At 35.6% G+C, this 20,905-nt stretch overlaps 1 protein-coding gene across 1 annotated transcript in view; it reads right to left on the reverse strand.

Moving 5' to 3' along the window:
- Positions 1-20,905, reverse strand: part of LOC124168256 (serine/threonine-protein phosphatase 2A 56 kDa regulatory subunit epsilon isoform) — a 175,171-nt gene that overhangs the window by 24,819 nt on the left and 129,447 nt on the right. Inside the window, exons 3-6 of the mRNA XM_046546397.1 lie at positions 12,054-12,155; positions 9,814-9,906; positions 8,372-8,502; positions 4,155-4,214 (exon numbers count right to left, since the gene is read on the reverse strand). Coding sequence (XP_046402353.1) covers positions 4,155-4,214; positions 8,372-8,502; positions 9,814-9,906; positions 12,054-12,155 — 386 coding nt within the window. The remainder of the gene's footprint in view (positions 1-4,154; positions 4,215-8,371; positions 8,503-9,813; positions 9,907-12,053; positions 12,156-20,905) is intronic.

Below are 20,905 nucleotides of genomic sequence, written 5' to 3' on the forward strand. Positions count from 1 at the left end.
AAGAACAAAAAATGCTCATAATACTTCAGTGAGAATTAAAGTAGCTAATTTGAGACCCAATGAAGAAGGCTGATCTACTGCTGACATGAATAAAAACCGCAAATAGCATCAATATGTTTTAACTCAAATTAAAAAGACATTTACTGACAAAGACATATTATTCTACTGAAGTATACTTGATTCCAATGACAATTATTAGAGACACCAAATTCTTGTGAACAGCAATTTTGAAGTATAGTTATTTCAACAACAATCCTACCCATAGTGGTAATTAAGTGTAAAAGCTTTGCCTCCAAAGTATGTCAAAAATATCCATGTAGTTTAAATCAAAATCATGTAAACACAAACTGAACTATGGAATTTAATTATTTACAAAAATTATGCGCACCTCACATTTATGTGCTAGTGTGTGTACTGTAGTAGCATATTTAGATACATATGTACAAAGTTTGATGAGCTTAATGTCTTAATCATTGTTGGTGAATGAGATCCCTGGGCAATAATGCATTACAGTGGAACTTGGTTAGTACGTTCCTCCTTAGTACGTTTTCCTCCTTAGTACGGCGATTTCCCTCGGTCCCGGTACCATCCGAACAAAATACTGGTAAAAGAATTTGGTTAGTACGTTTGAAAAAATTGCGCTTTCCTGGTTAGTACGCTCAATTGCTTGCCGTGACGCAACCCGCAATTCGTTCTCTAGTGTCTTCTTAAGGGTCGCAAACGTCTGAATTCATGATTTAATTTATTATTATTAGCCATTAACATTCTTCCATTCATTCCAAATCTCTTTCTTCTACCGTAATTTATCCAAATGCATTTCTGAATTCTTGTGACGTGCTGAATAATAAAATGCGGCCATTTTTCGGGAATGTCTGACTATGAAAAACTACAGCCAATAAGAAGCCCCAATTTTCCCCACCCCGAGCTCCTCACCTTCTGTTGCCTTTGGAGCGCTTGGGAGTGCCCACTGCTGCGCACAAAGTTCGTGAGTGGGCAATTGTTGCTATTGCACGAGTTATCATGATGAAGAAATGAGTCTTAACGGTATTAGACAATTCCCACATTATCTAAAGCAGTACTGCTCCATAGACTCGACGTCGTGCGTATTTACTTGACTACTGTTGCAGGAGCAGACGATCCTCAGGATCTCCACGCGAAGCTTAGCTTAAAAATAATTGATCTCGGAACGAAAGCAGACGACATTAGACAAATTTTGAAAGTAAATTTCAACTGTTTAATATAAAATTTTCTTGTAATTACGTCGTAATCTAATAATCTTGCGTGTCATCAGTCGATATATTGATCGATTTTACAATCGAAATGGTATCATTCCAGAAGCGAATGTCTACGTAATTTGAAAGTCAATATAATTTTGCCCAATTTTTATGATGTTTAAAAAACCAGTTGACTTACTCCGGGTTGTTGTTATATTCTCCGAGTACGCTGTGAGAAAGAAAAATGACTTGTCTTCGCTTGTCTGAGCTTCACTCGTCCTCGTTCTGTAAATATATATAGGATAAATCACGGGAGATAGACGCCGTAATCATGAAATCGTCTCCGGGATGTCCATGAAAAATTGCGATTTTTATTCACATGGTATTGCTTTTCATGGTAGCGCTCATTTTCTTGATTTTAAATGTGAAAAGAGTTCAGGAAGGCGATCCTATGAGAACTACCGATAGTAATTGTAATTATGACGACTTTTTCACTGATTGCAGTAACCCCGACTGCTATTATTTACTTTCCTCGTTAGTACGTTTTCCTGGTTATTACGTTCATTTTTCGTGGTCCCTTCAGAAACGTACTAACCAAGTTCCACTGTATTACTTTTATGCTTTGAACATCCAATATATGAGGAAATAAGGATTAAGTGCCAGGTGATAAAATCCACATTGAAAAAATTAGCTTGCTGCAATCTCAAACGACAAAATAACAGTCCTAACAGAGACAGACAGAGATCTGAGGAAAATTCAATTAAAAACATAGTGACAAGATACTGGAGGAATGTTTTTGCAAAGCAAAGAAAGCAAAGGAATTGGTCTGCAGAAAAAAGGGAACTGATGAAGACCATACTGAAACTAGGAAACCATGAACTTGAGCTTTTGCATTGCTTTCATATTGCTTGAGCATTGAACACCACTACATTAGGTGAAGGAGTTCTGCTAGATGGGTAGCTAAGTGACCAACGATAGACAAAGCATGGCGAGAATAGTCACCAGCATACCGTAAGCAAAGCTGAGCCAAGAGGGCATTCCTCAAAAAGACTAGTCTTCTTGGAGCCGAAAATATAAGCATTGTAGTCCGGAAACAATTCATTAAGACTTAGATTCGGAGTATGCTTCTTTATGGAAATAAGGCATGGATGATGACAGCAGCCACGAATAATACAAAAGAGGATCCCCAAAATGCCTCAACATCTGTTGTCACCCACCACGTATTTAATGGCTTTACAAAAGTCGCCTATTGCATCACTGACTGACAAAGTGATCCAAGTTTCACAAGGAAATACGGTACAATTAGGGGTATTAACCAAAGCATATAAGCATGATGTTGTGATATACCTAATTCATAACTTTTCAATGCTCTTCCTCACAATTACAAACATTATAATGCAAACTATTGGAAAAAAAGTGGATCATATTGCACCCATCACAGCGCAGCGGACATTTTTGAAAACCGATTAAAATGTGACCGAAGTGGCGACAGAAATCAGTTTTCAATGGGATGGAATCGAGCCTCCTCCGTGCAGTACCCTTGACAGCAGCACAGAAATCAAGGCAGGAAGCTTTCAAAAGGTGATGTAATGGAAGAATTATGAATATCACATGGAAAGATCGTGTGAGTAAGGCAGAAGTTCAAAGAAGAGTAGGAGAGAAGTATTTTGAAAACCGTGGGCAGAAAATGGGACAATTGAATTGGCCACAAATGAGAGACAGTGGAATAATGACAATCATCGCTTAAGCACAAGTGTAAGGGAAGAGTGGTAGAGGTAGACCACGGATCAGATTCATGGAGCAGGTGACGAGGGATGAAAAGCATTGGCGATAACAGCATCAGAGAAATCAAGACTTTGAAGTAAGATACTATAGAAGAATGTTTAAAGACTTGGATGGAGAATATAGTTTCGTATGAGGGAGAAATAATGCACTGTGTCCTCATTCCACACTTTAAAATTAAAACAAGAATGGATTCGAGTTATTATCCACCATACAACCTCCCAAGGGAGATTGATGCGGAAGTATCAAACCCAGTAGTGTTTAAATAAATATTCTAGAATTGATGGAAATGGCATAATGTCTCCCATCCTGTCATCATTGAATGACACAGGCCAGGGGCGGATCCAGGATTTCTTTCTGGGGGGGCACAAGCAAAGCCGTGTCCAGGATTTTGTTCTGGGGGGGCACAAGGTTACCTCATGATATAAAACAAACGTAATGATAATTAGACTTCATTAAAATCTTCCATATTTTTCAAGGTTCTGGGGGGGGGGAACGTGCCCCCGTGTCCTCCCACCCAAATCCGCCTATGACACAGGCCCTGCAATTCTAAAAGTAATCCAAGTGCATATGTACACGAAAAGCATCTTTAAGATACTTTGCTTTTAATGTAGTGTTGCAACATCTTGTTCACCATTGATGCTACCCAGAGGAAGCATCAGAATGGTGGCCGCCATGGCGGGACTGCCTCAGATCTCAGAATGGCTGAGGTGATTTCAGACCCAACAAATTGACCACGCCCCTTTCAAAGGCCATGTTTTTTCACTACTGAATTTCTACAACTTTGAGAATTTTCATTTCAGGAACAAAGCATTAACAATTCCTTCAGTTTTCTTCATAGAGCAAGATGCATCGTCCTTTGTCACTTCTATTTTTTCAAAAAAAAAAAAAAAAAAAAACACAAATTCTCCATTGAATGTCATATGGGATTTGGAAGAAGGTCAGAAGAGACACGCCGTAGGAACAGAGTGAGCTACCTCCTAACCACACTGCAGTATTTGTGTGTAAATAAAGTAAGAATCAGCTCATTTCCAAAATATGCATATTTTAACATGTTTTTTCAAAACAGATACCCACTATACAATTAGAAATGGTTTTCCAAGAAAATTTTAGCCAGATAATGGCTTATGGCTTCAACGTAAAAGTAAATTCACTCACCTTCCTAAAATTTCCAACAGTTCACCGACACCATTGAAATGCTCTGTTTCATAAATAAACCTGGAATTATAAGAAGAATAAAATAATATAGTCAGAGAGTAGTTTAATAAAAAACAGGAAATGAAAATAGAGTTGTTTTATGATTAACCAAGTGGAATTCCAATGTATAATCAGAGATGTGATCTCATGAAGTAAAAGTAATCAAGTTACTGTTAACGATTACATCTTTGGCAATTTTTACTTGTAATTAATACATTAAAAAGTGATTTTTACCACTAATCTACTCCAAAGCCCATGCGAGTAATTATTAAAGTGTAGCAATCAAAAGTAAAAATTTGAATTCCACACCAGCAGATCGAAAGGCAGATCAAGCCACATTAACTCCGATCCATAAGCTAGACCATTTTGATTTGGTAGACCGTTCATTTATACTTAAAGTGTCTCAATCAAACATTTTAATAATTATTTTATGCAATTGCATTAAAGATGATTAAAATGCTGATTCGTATGTTAGTACTCCCTATTTGAGAAAATAATGACAGCAATTTGTATCATGTACAGGAGCAAAATTTAAAGTAACTGTAACAGTTATTGTAATCCTACCGATTACTTTAACAAAGAGTGATTTGTTATGGTATTAAATTACGAATTTAATAGAGTAATTTTATCTGAGCCCAATTTCATTTTTTCAATACCATCATCACCACAGGTGGTATGCATGATTAATTTGTTTTCATTACAAAACCATAGATTTCATTACATAAACTTTAAATTTCATTGGTAAAGTACAGAAAGTAAAGGGTAATAATTGATTTCTACAAAAACGAAAGTAGTTAAAATGATATCTCCACTTTCAACAAACTTTTAAAATGTAGGTACAGTAGAACCTCTTTATATCGTAATGGAGAGGACCAAAATTTGGAAAATTTGATGCATGGAGTTTCACTATAGACAGGTTTTAGTGTTAGGCACCATTTTTTAATATCATTCGGAAATGAAAAGGCACTACTGTCTTTAAAACCATCACATTTATGGGTTTAAACATACATGCACCCATGCATTACCTATTTGCAATTTAATGATTACACAAGGGAAAAAGTGACTTGCTCAAGTGACCTTTTTAGTAATTTGGGTTTGCTTGATTTTTTTTCAAACTCTTTTGAAATGATATTTTCAATCATATTGAATATGATCATATTATCATTTTCGCATTCCTCCATGGTTGAAAAAAAGTTTCTATGACGTTCAAAGCTTCCTGAACCTCTTTTTAGGTGGAAACTGTAACTGATTCCTCAATAATCAATTTCCTCCTCTGCATCTTTTTTTCGGCATTTTGTTTTGGGGAAATTCCTCTCTGTTGTCAAGAACCTTTTCTCTCCAGAAGAAAGCTGTTAAAGCTATCTATAGAGTCCCCATTCGCACACCAGGCAGACCACTTTGTGTAAATTCCAGCATCTTAACTCTCCCCTCAATCTATATCCTTACCTGTGCCATGTTTGTTCGAAATAATCCTCATCTTTTCCCTGTTAACGCCAACCTACACAATCACAACACACGCTCCAAAATCAACATACACACCCTCCAATACTCCTACAGAGTCTGTTTAAAAGGTCCATACCACTCCATTGCCACTGTGTATAATAAGATTCCTATCACCATCCGTTCCATTTCCTCATCAATCCAATTCAAAGCCAAACTGAAAAATATGCTAATTGAAAAGAGCTACTACAATCTAAATGAGTTTTTAACTGGTGTTGTGTAATAACCTATGACCTCAATCCCACTGATAGCTGTGTGTTTTGTATAGCTCGTCTGTATCATATTTCATTATATGTTAGCATTTTATGCTGTATTAACTTGACGAAACTCATGGATGTATTATCCCAATGAAGTTAATAAATATTATTATTATTATCTATCTCTTCCGTTAACTCACAATATGCCCTGCCCTCATTGATGGCTCGGAAGATCACTAATTTTGTAATAATGTCAAGCAGCCACCTTCTTTTATTTGTTGAATCCATCATTGGCTTATAATTAACAAAGCAATTTTCGTATGTTTTCATATTTTATGACACTTTCGCCGAATTCCCTCTCTCCAAACGTAGGGATCCAAAGAAAAACGCTGTAGAGGGCACACAGAAATGCTGGGTCCGCTGAACAACATGATTTAATAGCGAGAATGCTGGGCGAACTGCTCGACGGTAAAAAATTTCATTACCGCACAACAGCTACTTAGTGTTTTACCACACCTAAAATTGTCGCCCGTGGAATGACGTTCAGAATTGCTACTAATTGACTTCCTGGGCTCCCAACGGAAGAGTCAGATTTTGCGGCAAGAATACGAAGGCCAGACATATGACAGTCGCTAAGGGCATTAAATTGTGAACCACAATCATTCACGCAAGCATTGAAAAAATTACCATGGTGGAAGTAAGAATGTGATACACAGGGAAATATGGGAATAAAATAATAGCAAAACCGGATTTGTTTTATTTTCAGTAGTGGTAAATTCATGAAATGTTTTCATTTTAGAAGCGGAAGTAGTAATGCGATCAAGTATTTCTGTCTCCATGGGTGGGAGTGAAGTTAGCTGAAATATTTCTGCCGGCAAGGGATTATAGGCTGAACTAGACGTCTCTTTTATTTATTTAACATAGTATTTGAGCACTTATAGGAAAATAGAGCCATAAATACCGTATTCCTCCGAATACAGTCCCCCCCCCCTAATTTTGAGGCTTGAGTTTCGGGAAACAATTAAAAAAATGGGTTTAAATATAGTCCCCCCCTTAACTTTTATCTTGGGCATTTTTGGAAAAAAAGGGGGGACAATACTCAGTCATATAAGGTAACAGAAATCGAACGCTATCACACAATTTTTACCATGATTCAAGGATAAACAATGCATTCTCTGTTAATTCGACAGTCACTTAAAATGATTGGGATAGTTGGATACCTTTTTCTTATTTACTGTTTGGTATGCTCTTATGTGGAGCAAAATGGCCATAACTGGTTAAGGTAAAAATTATTAAAGGTGTATATGAAAAAAAAAAAAATAAGCGTGAAACATCTATTGCTGAAAATGTTATTCCATGTAAGTAATTGCGACTGCATTGATGGTCTCTAGTTCTCTCGGTACCATTTGCGGAGGTAGTTAGGCCATCTCGGGGGTGTCTCCTTGCAATGATAAATGGAGGTTTTACGTGATAAAGAGGTAAGAGCCATGAGAGGTTTGCCTATAAAGTTGTATGTAAATCTGACGGGATCGTGGGAGGGTACGAAGTATGGATGTTTATGATGTAAAGAGGTTCACTACATAGAGGTTTTACTGTATCTGCAGTACTGTCAAGGATTTAGATTTTTTAGCCATTAAAAAGTCAGCCAACCAGTGAAACCCTTAGATATCAATTGGATGAACAGGAGTGAGGTACGATTTCCCTGACAAAACAAATTTGTCTTTTGGTGGCGGCTTTTGATTACATCAGGTGATTGAGCCAATATCAAAAAGCCTCTGCTGACTTATTGAGAATACGAGAGGATGTCATCAATATTTTATTGATACATTCATTGCAGAAGATATTAACTTTGCATACTCCTTGTACTTCTAGATTCTGATTAACATCTACTGTAGACACACCAGCCTGTTGGGGCTCGGTGAACAACCTCATTACTTCCTGAGGATTTTCACTGAAGTGAGCCAAGCGAGATGAAGACAAAAGCAATCTTTGCTATAGAGAAAATAGCCAACCATGCACTTTCCATGGTTTATCAGAAAAATACAAAATTCCTCAAATTTTCAAGGACTTTGAATTTTGGTAAGTAATTGCAGCTGTCTAAGTCATTGGACAGGACTGGACTCTAGATTCAATACCACTTACAAAATCTATCTCATGAGTTTATTCCACAACATACAAGTGATAAGAAGATGTGTTTCAAATGGTCAAGGAGGACATAACAGCACCTCAATTAACTGCTACAGTAACAAATCAATAGAAAGGTTTCACTGCACATATTTGCTTATGGGTTGATGTTTGTGTACATTAAAAATTAAACCAGTTACATTAAAAATTAAACCAGTCACAAATTTCATAAATTTTCTAAGTTTAAAAAAGCATTTGACTTCACATAAAATTACAGCAATACACATAAAATATAAAAATTGTCTTTTTCCTATGCACAGCAAAAAAAAGTTGATCGTAGATAAATTCTAATATTACCTGAGGAAGATGTTGTTGATTTGTTTACGTATGAAGGCTCGGAGACCAAGGAACTTGCCATAGATGCGATGCAGTACAGTTTTCAGGAAGTCCCGCTCCCTAGGATCCTCACTATCAAACAGCTCCAATAACTAATCGATTCAAAGAGAAATAAGTATCAAAAATACATATTTGAAAGCAACCTCTAACAATATTACCTATATTTATTTATGTATACAAAAGACTGGAATGGAATAAAATGTGGACTTTTTTTCACAACATAGCAACAGGTAATACTCCTGCTTTCACGAGAACTTCAACCTGATTGAATCAATGAATTTCATATTCCTATTTTCTTCAGCGCATTATTATTCATAAATCGGAACATAATCATATTCCTGAAAAAGATAGTAAAAATTTACAAGGTGTTCAAAAGCTGGGTATTTGAAGGAAATGAGGTGTCCACGTTTCCCAGGCATAATTTTTATATTTTCCTGAGGAAATATTGATTTTGCAGCCATTAAAAGTGAAAGAATATTTGGAATTTTTTTCAGACGATGAAAGTCTGGATGAATTTTTTTAGAGGATGAAACATATTACAAAGGATTATTTTCAAACTTGCACATTTGGAGGAAAATAGCTACTGTCCTTAAAGTAAATGAATGTTATACTGGCTCAGAGAAACAAGGTTACATAACATCCAGACTTCCCCATTAATAGCATTGATATAAAAGGTTCAACGACTTTAAAAACTGAAACAATTGACTTTCTCCAAGGTAATTTTCAAGAGTGGAAAAAAGAGAAAGGCATCAAATTGCAGAAATTACAAAAACATTCTACTCTCAGCAATGGATGGAATATTTTTTAAAAAATCCAACAATGCACAGGAAATTAGACTTTGCTACTAGCCGATAAAGGTACATTCTAGAAACGACGATTTACAGACTCTATCCAATAAGAATACAGTGTACTAATATTAAAGGTTTCAATTAATCAAAATGTAAAATTAAACTTAATGTAATATTCCAAATAAAATGTAAATATGTAATTCTTGTTATTTACAATTCAATTCTTTTTCATTAATTTTGTGTGTTCAACCAATGTTTTGATCACTGATCTCCATCAATGTTTGTTCTCCCTAATTTTTTCTTCAATGCAATTTAAAGGGCACAGAGTACTCTGTCTTGCTTGAAGTGCATTTTTTTCATTTGTTCTAATTATGGATTAGCCAATGCTTTGTAAAAAGGGAATACATAGAGAGTTTACAAATGGAAGTTGTTTGTAAGTAGATGATAAGGCATCTTTACAGTGCTCTAACATGAAAAATGTAGAGTCATGCATAACTTCTGGCAGTGAATGTATGTGAATTGTCATAAGGGCAGTGTTCATAAAATTTAATCATTTTATGAAAAAATCATACACTCCACTAACTAGTGACAAAAAAAATACAGAGCCAACTTTACCTGGAGCACAAATTTTTGGTCTATCACTCGCTTCCCAACAGTTGGTTGAAAATCTGAGCACTCCAAAAACCGAAGAAAAAATTCGTATACCAACTGGAAGAGAATAAAAGAGTAAAATTATTGAATTTATAATAAATTTAAACCTAGAACTTTAAATGAATAAGAAAATGAGTCCACATACACAGAGGAGATATTTTTACTGATTCTTTTCCTTGCTTTGTTATTGTAAAATAGGTAGTAAATGCACAAAATCTTTGACTTTTAGCAGTAGAGAAAAAATGAATTGCATGGGCAGTTGAGTGGTTAGTAGAGCAACTGCCAAGTATATCATATCACCAAGAGAAGAAAATTTGTAGAACTTTAATTATGGCCAACACATACTGATGCATAACAATAGGAATTGATATTAAAAAAATGAATCACAAATAGCAATGAAATAAAGAATAAGTGTGAGCAAAAAGAGGACTGATTTGATACATCTTCTATCATATTAAATAATTTTTTAATAAATTCTGATTTGTTTTAAAATAATTAATCAGGAAATTAGTGAAGAGACAGTGAAGTGTAATTTTTGCTGATAATTACACCCACTCCCTGATTAATGCTCTTAATTAGTTCCATGAAAAGTGAGCGCTAATGGAAACAGTTCTATTCGGGTCATCAAGTTCCAAAAGCTTCCAAGAGCTTCATTTGTTCCTGAGTTTGTGGCTTTTACCGAAGAAATTGTGTATATTCCCTCTTGAAAGTAACGGTCATAGTCCCATATTATCAATCCACCAGTTTTTGTCCAATGGCCACCAAAGTTATGACATAAGACTTCTTTTTCATTCTAAACAATCCTAGATACAGGAGAAAGCACTGCAACCTTAGTTGCGAGGACAATTAAAATAGGCGTAAGTAAAGTCAATCATTAAGGCTAATGTCGGAAGGATGCAAACCGAGAACAATGAGGTTCAGAGCAGGTGGAAGAAATAAGTGGAGGATCTAGATGACAGCACTAATAGGCCGGAGAGATTGAACATAGAGGAGGAAAGAGTAGCAGAGGAGGATAATATCGGGCTGGGGATCTCACACACAGAAATCAAGTAACCCCTTCATTAAATTAATGCTAGGAAAGCGGTGGGTTTGGAAAACACCCTCTGTGAGCTTCTGAAGAACTTCGGGGTGGGTGCTAGGAGATGGTTTATCGAACTAGTGAACAGGATCTATACGGAGAGGTCTTGGTTTGAGGATTTCGTGAAAACAGTTCTAAATCTGCTGCAGAGAAAAAAAAAGATTTAGAATGGCAAGACTAGAGGATTATTTGCTGGAACACATTAATATTATTTTCTCAATTTTCGTGTTCTAATCGATAAATAATATTAAGTTTTGATTGGGATTCGGGTAACTCAATTCAAAAGTTGTTGCTGTGACTTTTCATAATTAATTTTTTTTAACAAGTTTATGACATTACTGTCAATAAATGATGTTCAATCTGCAACAAAATAATTAGATGAGAGAGCAGTTTTTTTTACAATTTAAGTAGTGAGAACAAAGTTAACAATTCATATTACCACACCATTAGCCTAATACCGCATGTGGCTAAAATAGAACTGAGAATTTTCAATAGGCTAATGGAGGCCAGGGCAAACAAGTGTTTGGGCGAGGATCAGTTTGGTTTCAGAAAAGGAAAGTCAACTAGAGATACAATAGTGGTAAAGAGGTCCCTCGTGTAGAGGACATAGAATACAATCAGGATATGCATGCCTGTCTTGTGGATTTTGAAAAAACATTTGATAGAGTGGACTGAGTAAAGTTAATGGATATTCTCAAGAAAATAGGCATACATAAGAATAGGTGACTCAGTCGTAATCTGTGCAAGGCCCAGACTTCTCAAGTTAGAGTAGCGGACGGAGAATCAGGGTGGGCAAGCATTGGCAGAGGAGTGAGGCAAGGCTGCCCACTATCACTGTTGCTCTTTAGCGTGAATGCTGAGGAGATGGTTAGAGAGGAATGGCACGAGTTGGAAGCAGGAGTTAAAGTGAGAGGAATGATGTTTAAATCGGCGAGGTTTGTGGTTGATCAGGCATTGATTAGTCAATCAGTGAAAGGGCTACAGGCCTTCAAGTCTCAATTTATGTGATAATTTAAGCTAGAAAGAACTAAAGAGCTGTCAAAGATCACATAAGCAGTAGCAAGTATTTTTTAAATAATAATAATAGTAACAATCATGATTACTGAATAAATGCACTGTGTCTGACCTGTAGGTGGGGCCAAGATGCTTCTAATGTGGGGTCATCCTCTTCTGGGTCAAAGTCAGGATTCTCACTCGGAGGAAGTGTTCGGAAAAGGTTTACTGAGATCTGCAAAAAGAATGGAAAAAAGATCATAAGTATGTTTGATTAAAGCAGAGCATATATAAACACTTGATTTCAAGTGAACATGTTTGATATCCAAGTAAGAGAGAAATCAGGAAATAACACTGTATACTGGGATCACCAATGCCAGCGCATACATATATGCTCACTAAGTACCAACCCACAACAACCATTTTATTTATTCTGAATGAAAACAAACTATTCTGTTCCATAATTAAAATCACTTTCTTTTATTTCCACATTTAATTTTGAACCATGACATGTGTCAGCAGAATGGTAGCATCACCTGAGTCAGTGTTGAAAAAAACACAACAGCTTATATTGAAACCTGAGTCAGTACAAAGTGGATTAAAACCAAGCAATTTTTAATTAAGATTATGTCTCACTTCCAGAAATGTGACGTAAAAAATAAAAAGTAAACAAATAACTGGCATTGATTATATCTTCTGCAATTTAGTTCTTAAAAAGTAATTTTTACTAGAAATTCACTCCAAAGCTAGTGCGAGAAAAATTTTTACATTTGAGTAATTATTACATTATAGTAATCAAAAGTGAATATTTGAATTCCACACACACTGATCGAAAGGCAGTTTCAACCACATTAACCTCATCAACAGGCGTAAATTTTTGACAACATATTTATAGCTAAAGAATTATTATTCTATGCACTGGCATTAAAGATACATAATTTAAATGCTGTTTTGCATGTTATTACTCCCATTTTGAGAAAACATTAACAGCGAATGCATCACATACACAACCAAAATTAAAAGTAATGGAAATCCAACTGAATACTTTTGCAAAAAGTAATCTTTAATAGTAATCAATACTAAATTTGACAGGGTTGTTGAAATAGAGCAGGATAACAATGTTTCAATACTTTTCGCATCACTTCTACTGAGCAAAGCCTTGAAATATCGCTATTTTGTTTACACAACAAATTAAATGTTACTCGCACTGTACACGTAGTATAACCACATTCACTGAACTGAAGGGAATACATTGGCGAGGAAAGCTAAGGGCAGCAAAGAGCCTTTGACCCAGCTGGTGGAAGAACCCAGTCATTTTCTACCAGGCAACAGGTCTCTAGTGAGGTTGTCTGGGGAAGCTACGAGGATATGCATGGTCTCAAAGCCACTCTTGGCTGAGAAATTATGTGCACTCAAATATAGATACAAACTAAATGATAAAAAGGCAACAGAAGTAATGATTTAACCATATTTTTACTTGGTTTATTTTGTCTTGATTTCAATGAAACTCTAGCATCGGAAACAAATTTAAAAATTTCTCATTGCTGTTTTAATGAAAAAAGCACCCATTTTTTTTGGGATGATCAAGCAAAGCAATGACTTTGGTAACATGTAGCCCCAAAAGTCATTCTAATTAAAATAAATTTAATTGACTGCTGGACACACATGTCAGCAATAAATGCTTTAAGTTTCAACTACCCACTTGATGCAGAAAAAGAGCTATTATCAAATTGTAAAATGAGAGCATGGCAGAACTTAGGCATGATAGTTTCATTCTTGATAGCGTTGTAATCCACATGTTCACAAGGCTACGAACGAGCAATTTCCCACAATATGAGCAGATGCATTTAATCCATATTGACTGATGATTACACAGACCAAGGTGAATGCTTACAGCAGACGATCCCTTTAGGACAGCGGTCCCCAACCAGTGATATGCGTACCCCTTGGGTGTACGCGATGAACCAGATGGGGTACGCCGAAAATAAATGGTAATGGCAGATGCTAGGAACTATGTATCTCTTAACCAGGAAATGTATACACATATTATATGAGGTATTTAAAACAAAGTTCCCATTTATACAATTATTTCTAACCATTATACAAGTGTCACCTACCCGTAGTGAAATTATGCAATAAAATGCGCACGCTACATTTTTGGGGGTACAATATTAGTTTTATATATATAGGGGGGGTACCGGAGGAAAAAAAGGTTGGGAACCGCTGCACTACGCAAATAGTAAATAATCCTAGCACAATTTTGGGCCTTCTGTGCTTCCTGTAGCCTGTGGCAGGAGGCCATGGAGGCAGGTGAGACCCTGTGAAACATGGCTACAATGTACCCCAAATTTACCATTCCTTCAAGAGAAGCATCAGCAAGACATTTTCCACTATTACAAATATCACCAAATAGAAGCTCTATGCATATGCTGATGTTGGCAATAGAAGTGTTGCTGACATGCCGATAACAACTCCACCAAATACAAAACTGTACCATTATCAAATTTTGTAATATGCACTCTTATTTTATAAAATGAACAACAGCTCTTTTTCTGCAAAATATAATGAAAACTTACAATACTTTCAACAAAGAGGTATACTTCACAAATACAGTGGAACTTGGTTAGTACGTTTCTGAAGGGACCACGAAAAATGAACGTACTAACCAGGAAAACGTACTAACGAGGAAAGTAAATAATAGCAGTCGGGGTTATTGCAATCAGTGAAAAAGTCGTCATAATGACAATTACTATCGGTAGTTCTCATAGGATTGCCTTCCTGAAGTCTTTTCACATTTAAAATCAAGAAAATGAGCGCTACCATGAAAAACAATACCATGTGAATAAAAATCGAAATTTTTCATGGACATCCCGGAGACGATTTCATGATTACGGCGTCTATCTCCCGTGATTTATCCTATATATATTTACAGAACGAGGACGAGTGAAGCTCAGACATGTCATTTTTCTTTCTCACAGCGTACTCGGAGAATATAACAACAACCCGGAGTAAGTCAACTGGTTTTTTAAACATCATTAAAATTGGGCAAAATTATATTGACTTTCAAATTACGGCAACAGCCGTAGACATTCGCTTCTGGAATGATACCATTTCGATTGTAAAATCGTAAGCTTCGCGTGGAGATCCTGAGGATCGTCTGCTCCCGCAACAGTAGTCAAGTAAATACGCACGACGTCGAGTTTATGGAACAGTACTGCTTTAGATAATGTGGAAATTGTCTGACTCATTTCTTCATCATGATAACTCGTGCAATAGCAACAATTGCCCACTCACGAACTTTGTGCGCAGCAGTGGGCACTCCCAAGCGCTCCAAAGGCAACAGAAGGTGAGGAACTCGGGGTGGGGAAAATTGGGGCTTCTTATTGGTTGTAGTTTTTCATAGTCAGACATTCCCGAAAAATGGCCGCATTTTATTTTTCATCACGTCACAAGAATTAAGAAATGAATTTGGATAAATTACGGTAGAAGAAAGAGATGTGGAATGAATGGAAGAATGTTAATGACTAATGATAATAAATTAAATCATGAATTCAGACGTTTGCGACCCTTAAGAAGACACTAGAGAACGAATTGCGGGTTGCGTCACGGCAAGCAATTGAGCGTACTAACCAGGAAAGCGCAATTTTTTCAAACGTACTAACCAAATTCTTTTACCTGTATTTTGTTCGGATGGTACCGGGACCGAGGGAAATCGCCGTACTAAGGAGGAAAACGTACTAAGGAGGAACGTACTAACCAAGTTCCACTGTACTACATTTTTTATTGCTAACCTCATTCAGAAAGTGTTACAATTTGGCAATACATATGTCAGGTGGTGACAATAAAATGGAGAAAAGAGAAATACCACAATAAACAAAATCAATCGACAAATCCAAAATTGAAAATAAACGCTGAATTTCCCACATTCTACAACCACCAACCAATGAGAGAGCAGCACCTGGATGAAAAGGCCTATAAAAGGCAGTAGATTTCAGAGTTTCATCACCTTCGACCTGACGATGCTGCCAGCAATTTCAGCAAAACATTTGTCAACGGAAGCCAACAGATGCTGTGAGAACCCAAAGAAAATGCATAGATCATCGGATCAATGCCACAAAAATCTTTGAACCTACATTGAATTAATTTTCCAAAATTAATTTTTTGCATCTAATCCTGAACATATTTGAATTACCGTATTTGTCTGAATATAGTCCCCCCTTTTTTTCCAAAAATGCCCATGGTAAAAATAAGGGGGGACTATATTCAAACCCATTTTTTAATTTTTTCCTGAAACTCAAGCTCAAAATTAGGGGGGGAACTATATTCAGAGGAGGACTACATTCGGAGAAATATGTTACTAGGAAAGGGCTGAAATAGTCCTGCAAAGAGTCTAATCCAATCCTCAATTATTCTGAGCGGAAATCTTCAAGCCAACATTGAATCAATTTTCTGAAATACAGTTTTTGCACCTACTCTTGAGCATCTTCGAATTACTAGGAAAGGGCTGAAACAATCCTGCAGGTAGTCTATTTCAATCCTCAATTATCCTCTTCATCATCATCATCAGTCAGCAATCCTAAGATTGCTTTGACGCAGCTCTCCATTCCCTTCTCTTATCCACTAGCCTTTTCATAGCGATGTATTTTCCCGTTGACATCCTTTATAACCTGTCCTGTGTTACTCATTCAGGGACGTCCTTTGCCCTTCTTCCCTTCCACCTGTCCTTCTACCATCGTCTTCATCGGGCCATCATGCCTCAAAATGTGGCCAACTAGTTGTCCCGTCTCCTCCCTAACATTTTTAAAGACTTCTCTTTTCTCCCACTCTTCTTCGAACTTCCTAGTTACTTACACAATTGATCCATTTTATCTTCATCATTCTTCTGTAGCACCACATTTCGAATGCTTCCACTCTTGACTTCTCTGCTGCTGTCAACGTCCAAGACTTGCTTCCAGAGAGAAAAATGATCCATATAGCATCTGATGGACTGTTTCCTTACTTATATGCTTGTATTCTCAGATGTAAGATGATTCATCTTTTTGTAGAAAGCCCTCTTCGCCTGCGCTATTCTACTGACTATTTCTTTCTTGCTTCACCCATTGCTGGTAATTCTGCTTCCCATGTAAGAAAACTCATTCATATCTTCAAGCTTAACCCTTTTACTGCCAGTCCATTTCAGGTGGGATGTACGAAGACTGCCAAGGCTATTTTCCGGAATTAGCAACATTTCAGATTTAAAAATTTTTCAGCTACTTAATTTTATTTAAAATGTCTAGATTGTTTTCCCAATTCTTAAGATATATTTATATCTTATAACCATAGATGAGTTAAAGGGGTTTACATAAATTGCAGCTGTCGAAAAGGCTGCAATCACGAAAAAAAAATGTGAAATAATTCGGGCTGATAAATCGGCTCATGGCAGTTTTCACTCAACCAGCGAGGGCCGATATGTCGGCCCGGTGGCTGTAAAAGGGTTAAGCTTTCCTAGCTTAATGTTTGTCTTAGCCTCCTCTCTTTTACTGCATACCAATATCTAGGTCCTCTTAACCTGTTATGTAAGGCCTTAGTCTAATTATCCTGTTAAGGAACGAAAACTCTTTTACATTGATCCTTGGTAATAGACATTTCAACTTAAATTGCCAATCGTTCCTGAGCATGCAAGAGAGGCTTTTAATCTTTTTCCCTGTTTCCCCTATGCTTTTTTGGCTGAATTATATTAATTTGCTTCTGAATAGGTTTCCTTAGTGTTTCACTGAACACCATCAAAAAGGATTCTTATTTTATTACAACTAGAATACCTACTACTAAAATCTATTTAAAAAATTATGGTTGATAATAAAAAAAGCAAGTAAACTAAGAATAATGGTGGTACAAATAGTTTTTCTTTGCCCCTATTGCATATTTAATTATTCAAATCCATACCTAAGTTCAAATAATTCTGTGCCAACAGTAAATTTAACAAGATGGCATTAAGTCAGTATGGGAAAATAAGATAGTGAAATGCATTCTCATACTGAGTCCATTGCACAGTCATCTAAGCACAAAAAAATATGCTACACATATATAAGATTTTTTACTCATACATTTTGTTCTGAAACAAAAAAATATCAAAATTACTACTCATTTGACTGTGAATTTCGAAGGAAAGGGATGAATACAGTCAAAAGAACATGAAAAAATACAAGACAATTTGAATTTCAAGTAAGAAATCAAGATTGAATAAGCTGATGTTCTACATAAAAAACTAAGAACCTAAAAAAGTAAAATGTTACACCATAATTATTCCACATATTCCAGTAAACATTCTGTTTACAGATCACAAAATGATTGATCATGGATTTTTAGGTATTTATAATAAAAAGTAGATGGTAAAAAGATTTCATTTCATCACTTTTCAAGTTCAAAAGGGAAAGGTTTTTCTTCATTAACAGATTCCTTTATTTAATTTAATGGAATAGAAATAAGAAGAAACACATGGTACCAATCCAACTAGACAAAATTGACAAAAAAATATGCACAATAAAAGTACATTATAAAATAAATATTTAAGATACAAGAATTGAAAGTTTTGATGAAAAATGGAAATAACATTTTTTTGTAACTAACAGAAATTTTAATACCATCTTGTAGCACTATTCATTAGAAAAGATGGATTAATACAAGAGGAATATGATAGTAACTTCGGCACACTAACAACATTAATTCGGCAAAACATTCTGATTGATGACATTATTTTCCAGGTCACTAGTAACAACAATAAGGGAGTAATTTGTTCTAAAATAAACCCACTAAGGTTTACAAGGCTTTATCAAGGAAAAAAGTTTTGGGGGATTTACTAGTGGGGAAGAATGCATTTTGGAGGGGTACAATTGGAGTGGGTGCACCTTTTACTGCGTCTTCTAAACATTAGGGAGGGGTTTGAACCTCTAGACCCCACAGCTGCCCATTGAGTTAACACATTGAATAAGGGATGCAGTTTATGACCTTCTCCTAAGTACAGATCCTGCTCTTACATTTATATATGTATTTAAATGATTTTAGGTTCTTCCCATATTCCAGGGAGGATCAGTTTTGCAATATAACACATACAGCATCATCACATAGTCGTCATAATAAATTTAATGTTACAGTCGTCATAGTTAATTTAAAATAATTATTTGGTAAATGAGATACTGCAATATTTCCACTGTATTGCAATATCTCATTTACCGAATATTAAGAATTACCACCACATCGTGCCTCATATCTTACAAGATATTAAAATAATTAAATGTATACAGCATAGTCTTCATACTAAAATTAACATTAGTATAAATTTGTTATCAAAGTAAATCATACATTACATCATCATAGATAGTCATCTCGGTGTATTAGAATCATCATCACAATATATATTCACCTCCGAAAATCATCAACAACTTTTAAAAAAGAGACATAATTATATCTTGTAAAATAACCCTTATTTAAACTAGCGTCCGATACACCCCAACTTCTGCAGCACATTTCCTCAATACAAAACAAATCCCAATATCACGCTCATCCTCTACTCAAAATTAAGATTTAATCAGGAAAAATCACACTTTTCCTCTATGAAAAATCCAGATGCTTACACACTTCATTGAATTCTTCACCCATACTCAACAGTGGTGAATTATTGCATTACTTGGTTTTTACAAAAGCAAAGAAAAAAACATGACTCTCTCTTCAAACTGTGGAATGAAAAAGTTCAACTTCTGCTAGTCATTCAATTCATTTCCTTTCCTCAATCATTCATCTCCTTTAAAATATTTATTCTCCAACCATGAACAAAAGTATTTTTTTTTAACATTAAAACATTTTGTGATATAGGAATTAGCACTCACATAGCAGAATGGCTAATTTGAGAGACATTTGATTAAATGAAAGGGCATAATTGCTTACAGAAATTTCATTATGGTGACCAAGCACCAATTCAACAAAATATTGGTCAGCAGTGTATCCCTTCATTGGAAAGACAACAAAAATGGAAGCTGGTCCAAAACACTTTAGCAAAGGCTACAAATCATACATAAATAATTCATAACAAAGTGTACAGCCAATATTAAATGATTGAAAATATTTTAAAACTATTACATAATAAATTAACACATCAATTTTCTGATTCTGGATGGTGTAACACTATGTTCCACAAACCTGCTAAATTTCATAAACTGTAAGCTCCAGTAAGAATGGTTATTCAACAGGAAACCATGCATGTATTCCAGAGTTTTATTCCTTTCATGACTTCATAAACGTACTTTTTACTATTTATTATATACATTAACAGAAAATTATGAAGTCATTCTGTCTGTCATTGAGTTAAATCCTTACTTAATTATCAACATGCATCAATACCTCGCAAATGCAAAGCAAAGTTCTCCGAACATGATAGCTCAATGCTTGGGAGAAAATGATAGCAGTTACGTAGCTCTGAATTACTACCCAAGATATAATTTTCTGTGATAGTTTTACGATTAGTAACTTCCATTCACAATTATGTCCATCTTACTTTGACTAGCCTTAACACCTTGGCCCAAAATATTGCGCAATTTCATGAAACATTTGTTCTTTCCATACGTTTGATTTATGGGAAACCATGTGTAAATTTCAAAATGTTAGCCTTTATTGGACTACCGATAAAGAGAATATTGAGGGAAAAGTAAAAAGCCATTGCTGCAACAGCATCTTGCAAAATGTGCACTTCGGTGATTTGGAGATAACTGCGCATTCCACATTTGAGTTACACACTAAATTATGAGCATACGTGAATACCTAACGGAACCGATGTGCGGCATTAATAAGTGGAAAGAGTTGAGCAAAGTTCTTTGAGAATGGTAGCTGAGTAGTTTAAACAAAATGGTATCTCACTGTGCCTGTGTAGCTCTGAGACTGTCCAAGACCTAGAAAGTTGCTGACTAAATAATAATATTTATTAACAAAGAATCTGAGCTTTTCCCAATGAATAGC

This window comes from Ischnura elegans, chromosome 11 (genome assembly GCF_921293095.1).
Source record: "Ischnura elegans chromosome 11, ioIscEleg1.1, whole genome shotgun sequence".
Lineage (NCBI taxonomy): Eukaryota > Metazoa > Arthropoda > Insecta > Odonata > Coenagrionidae > Ischnura > Ischnura elegans.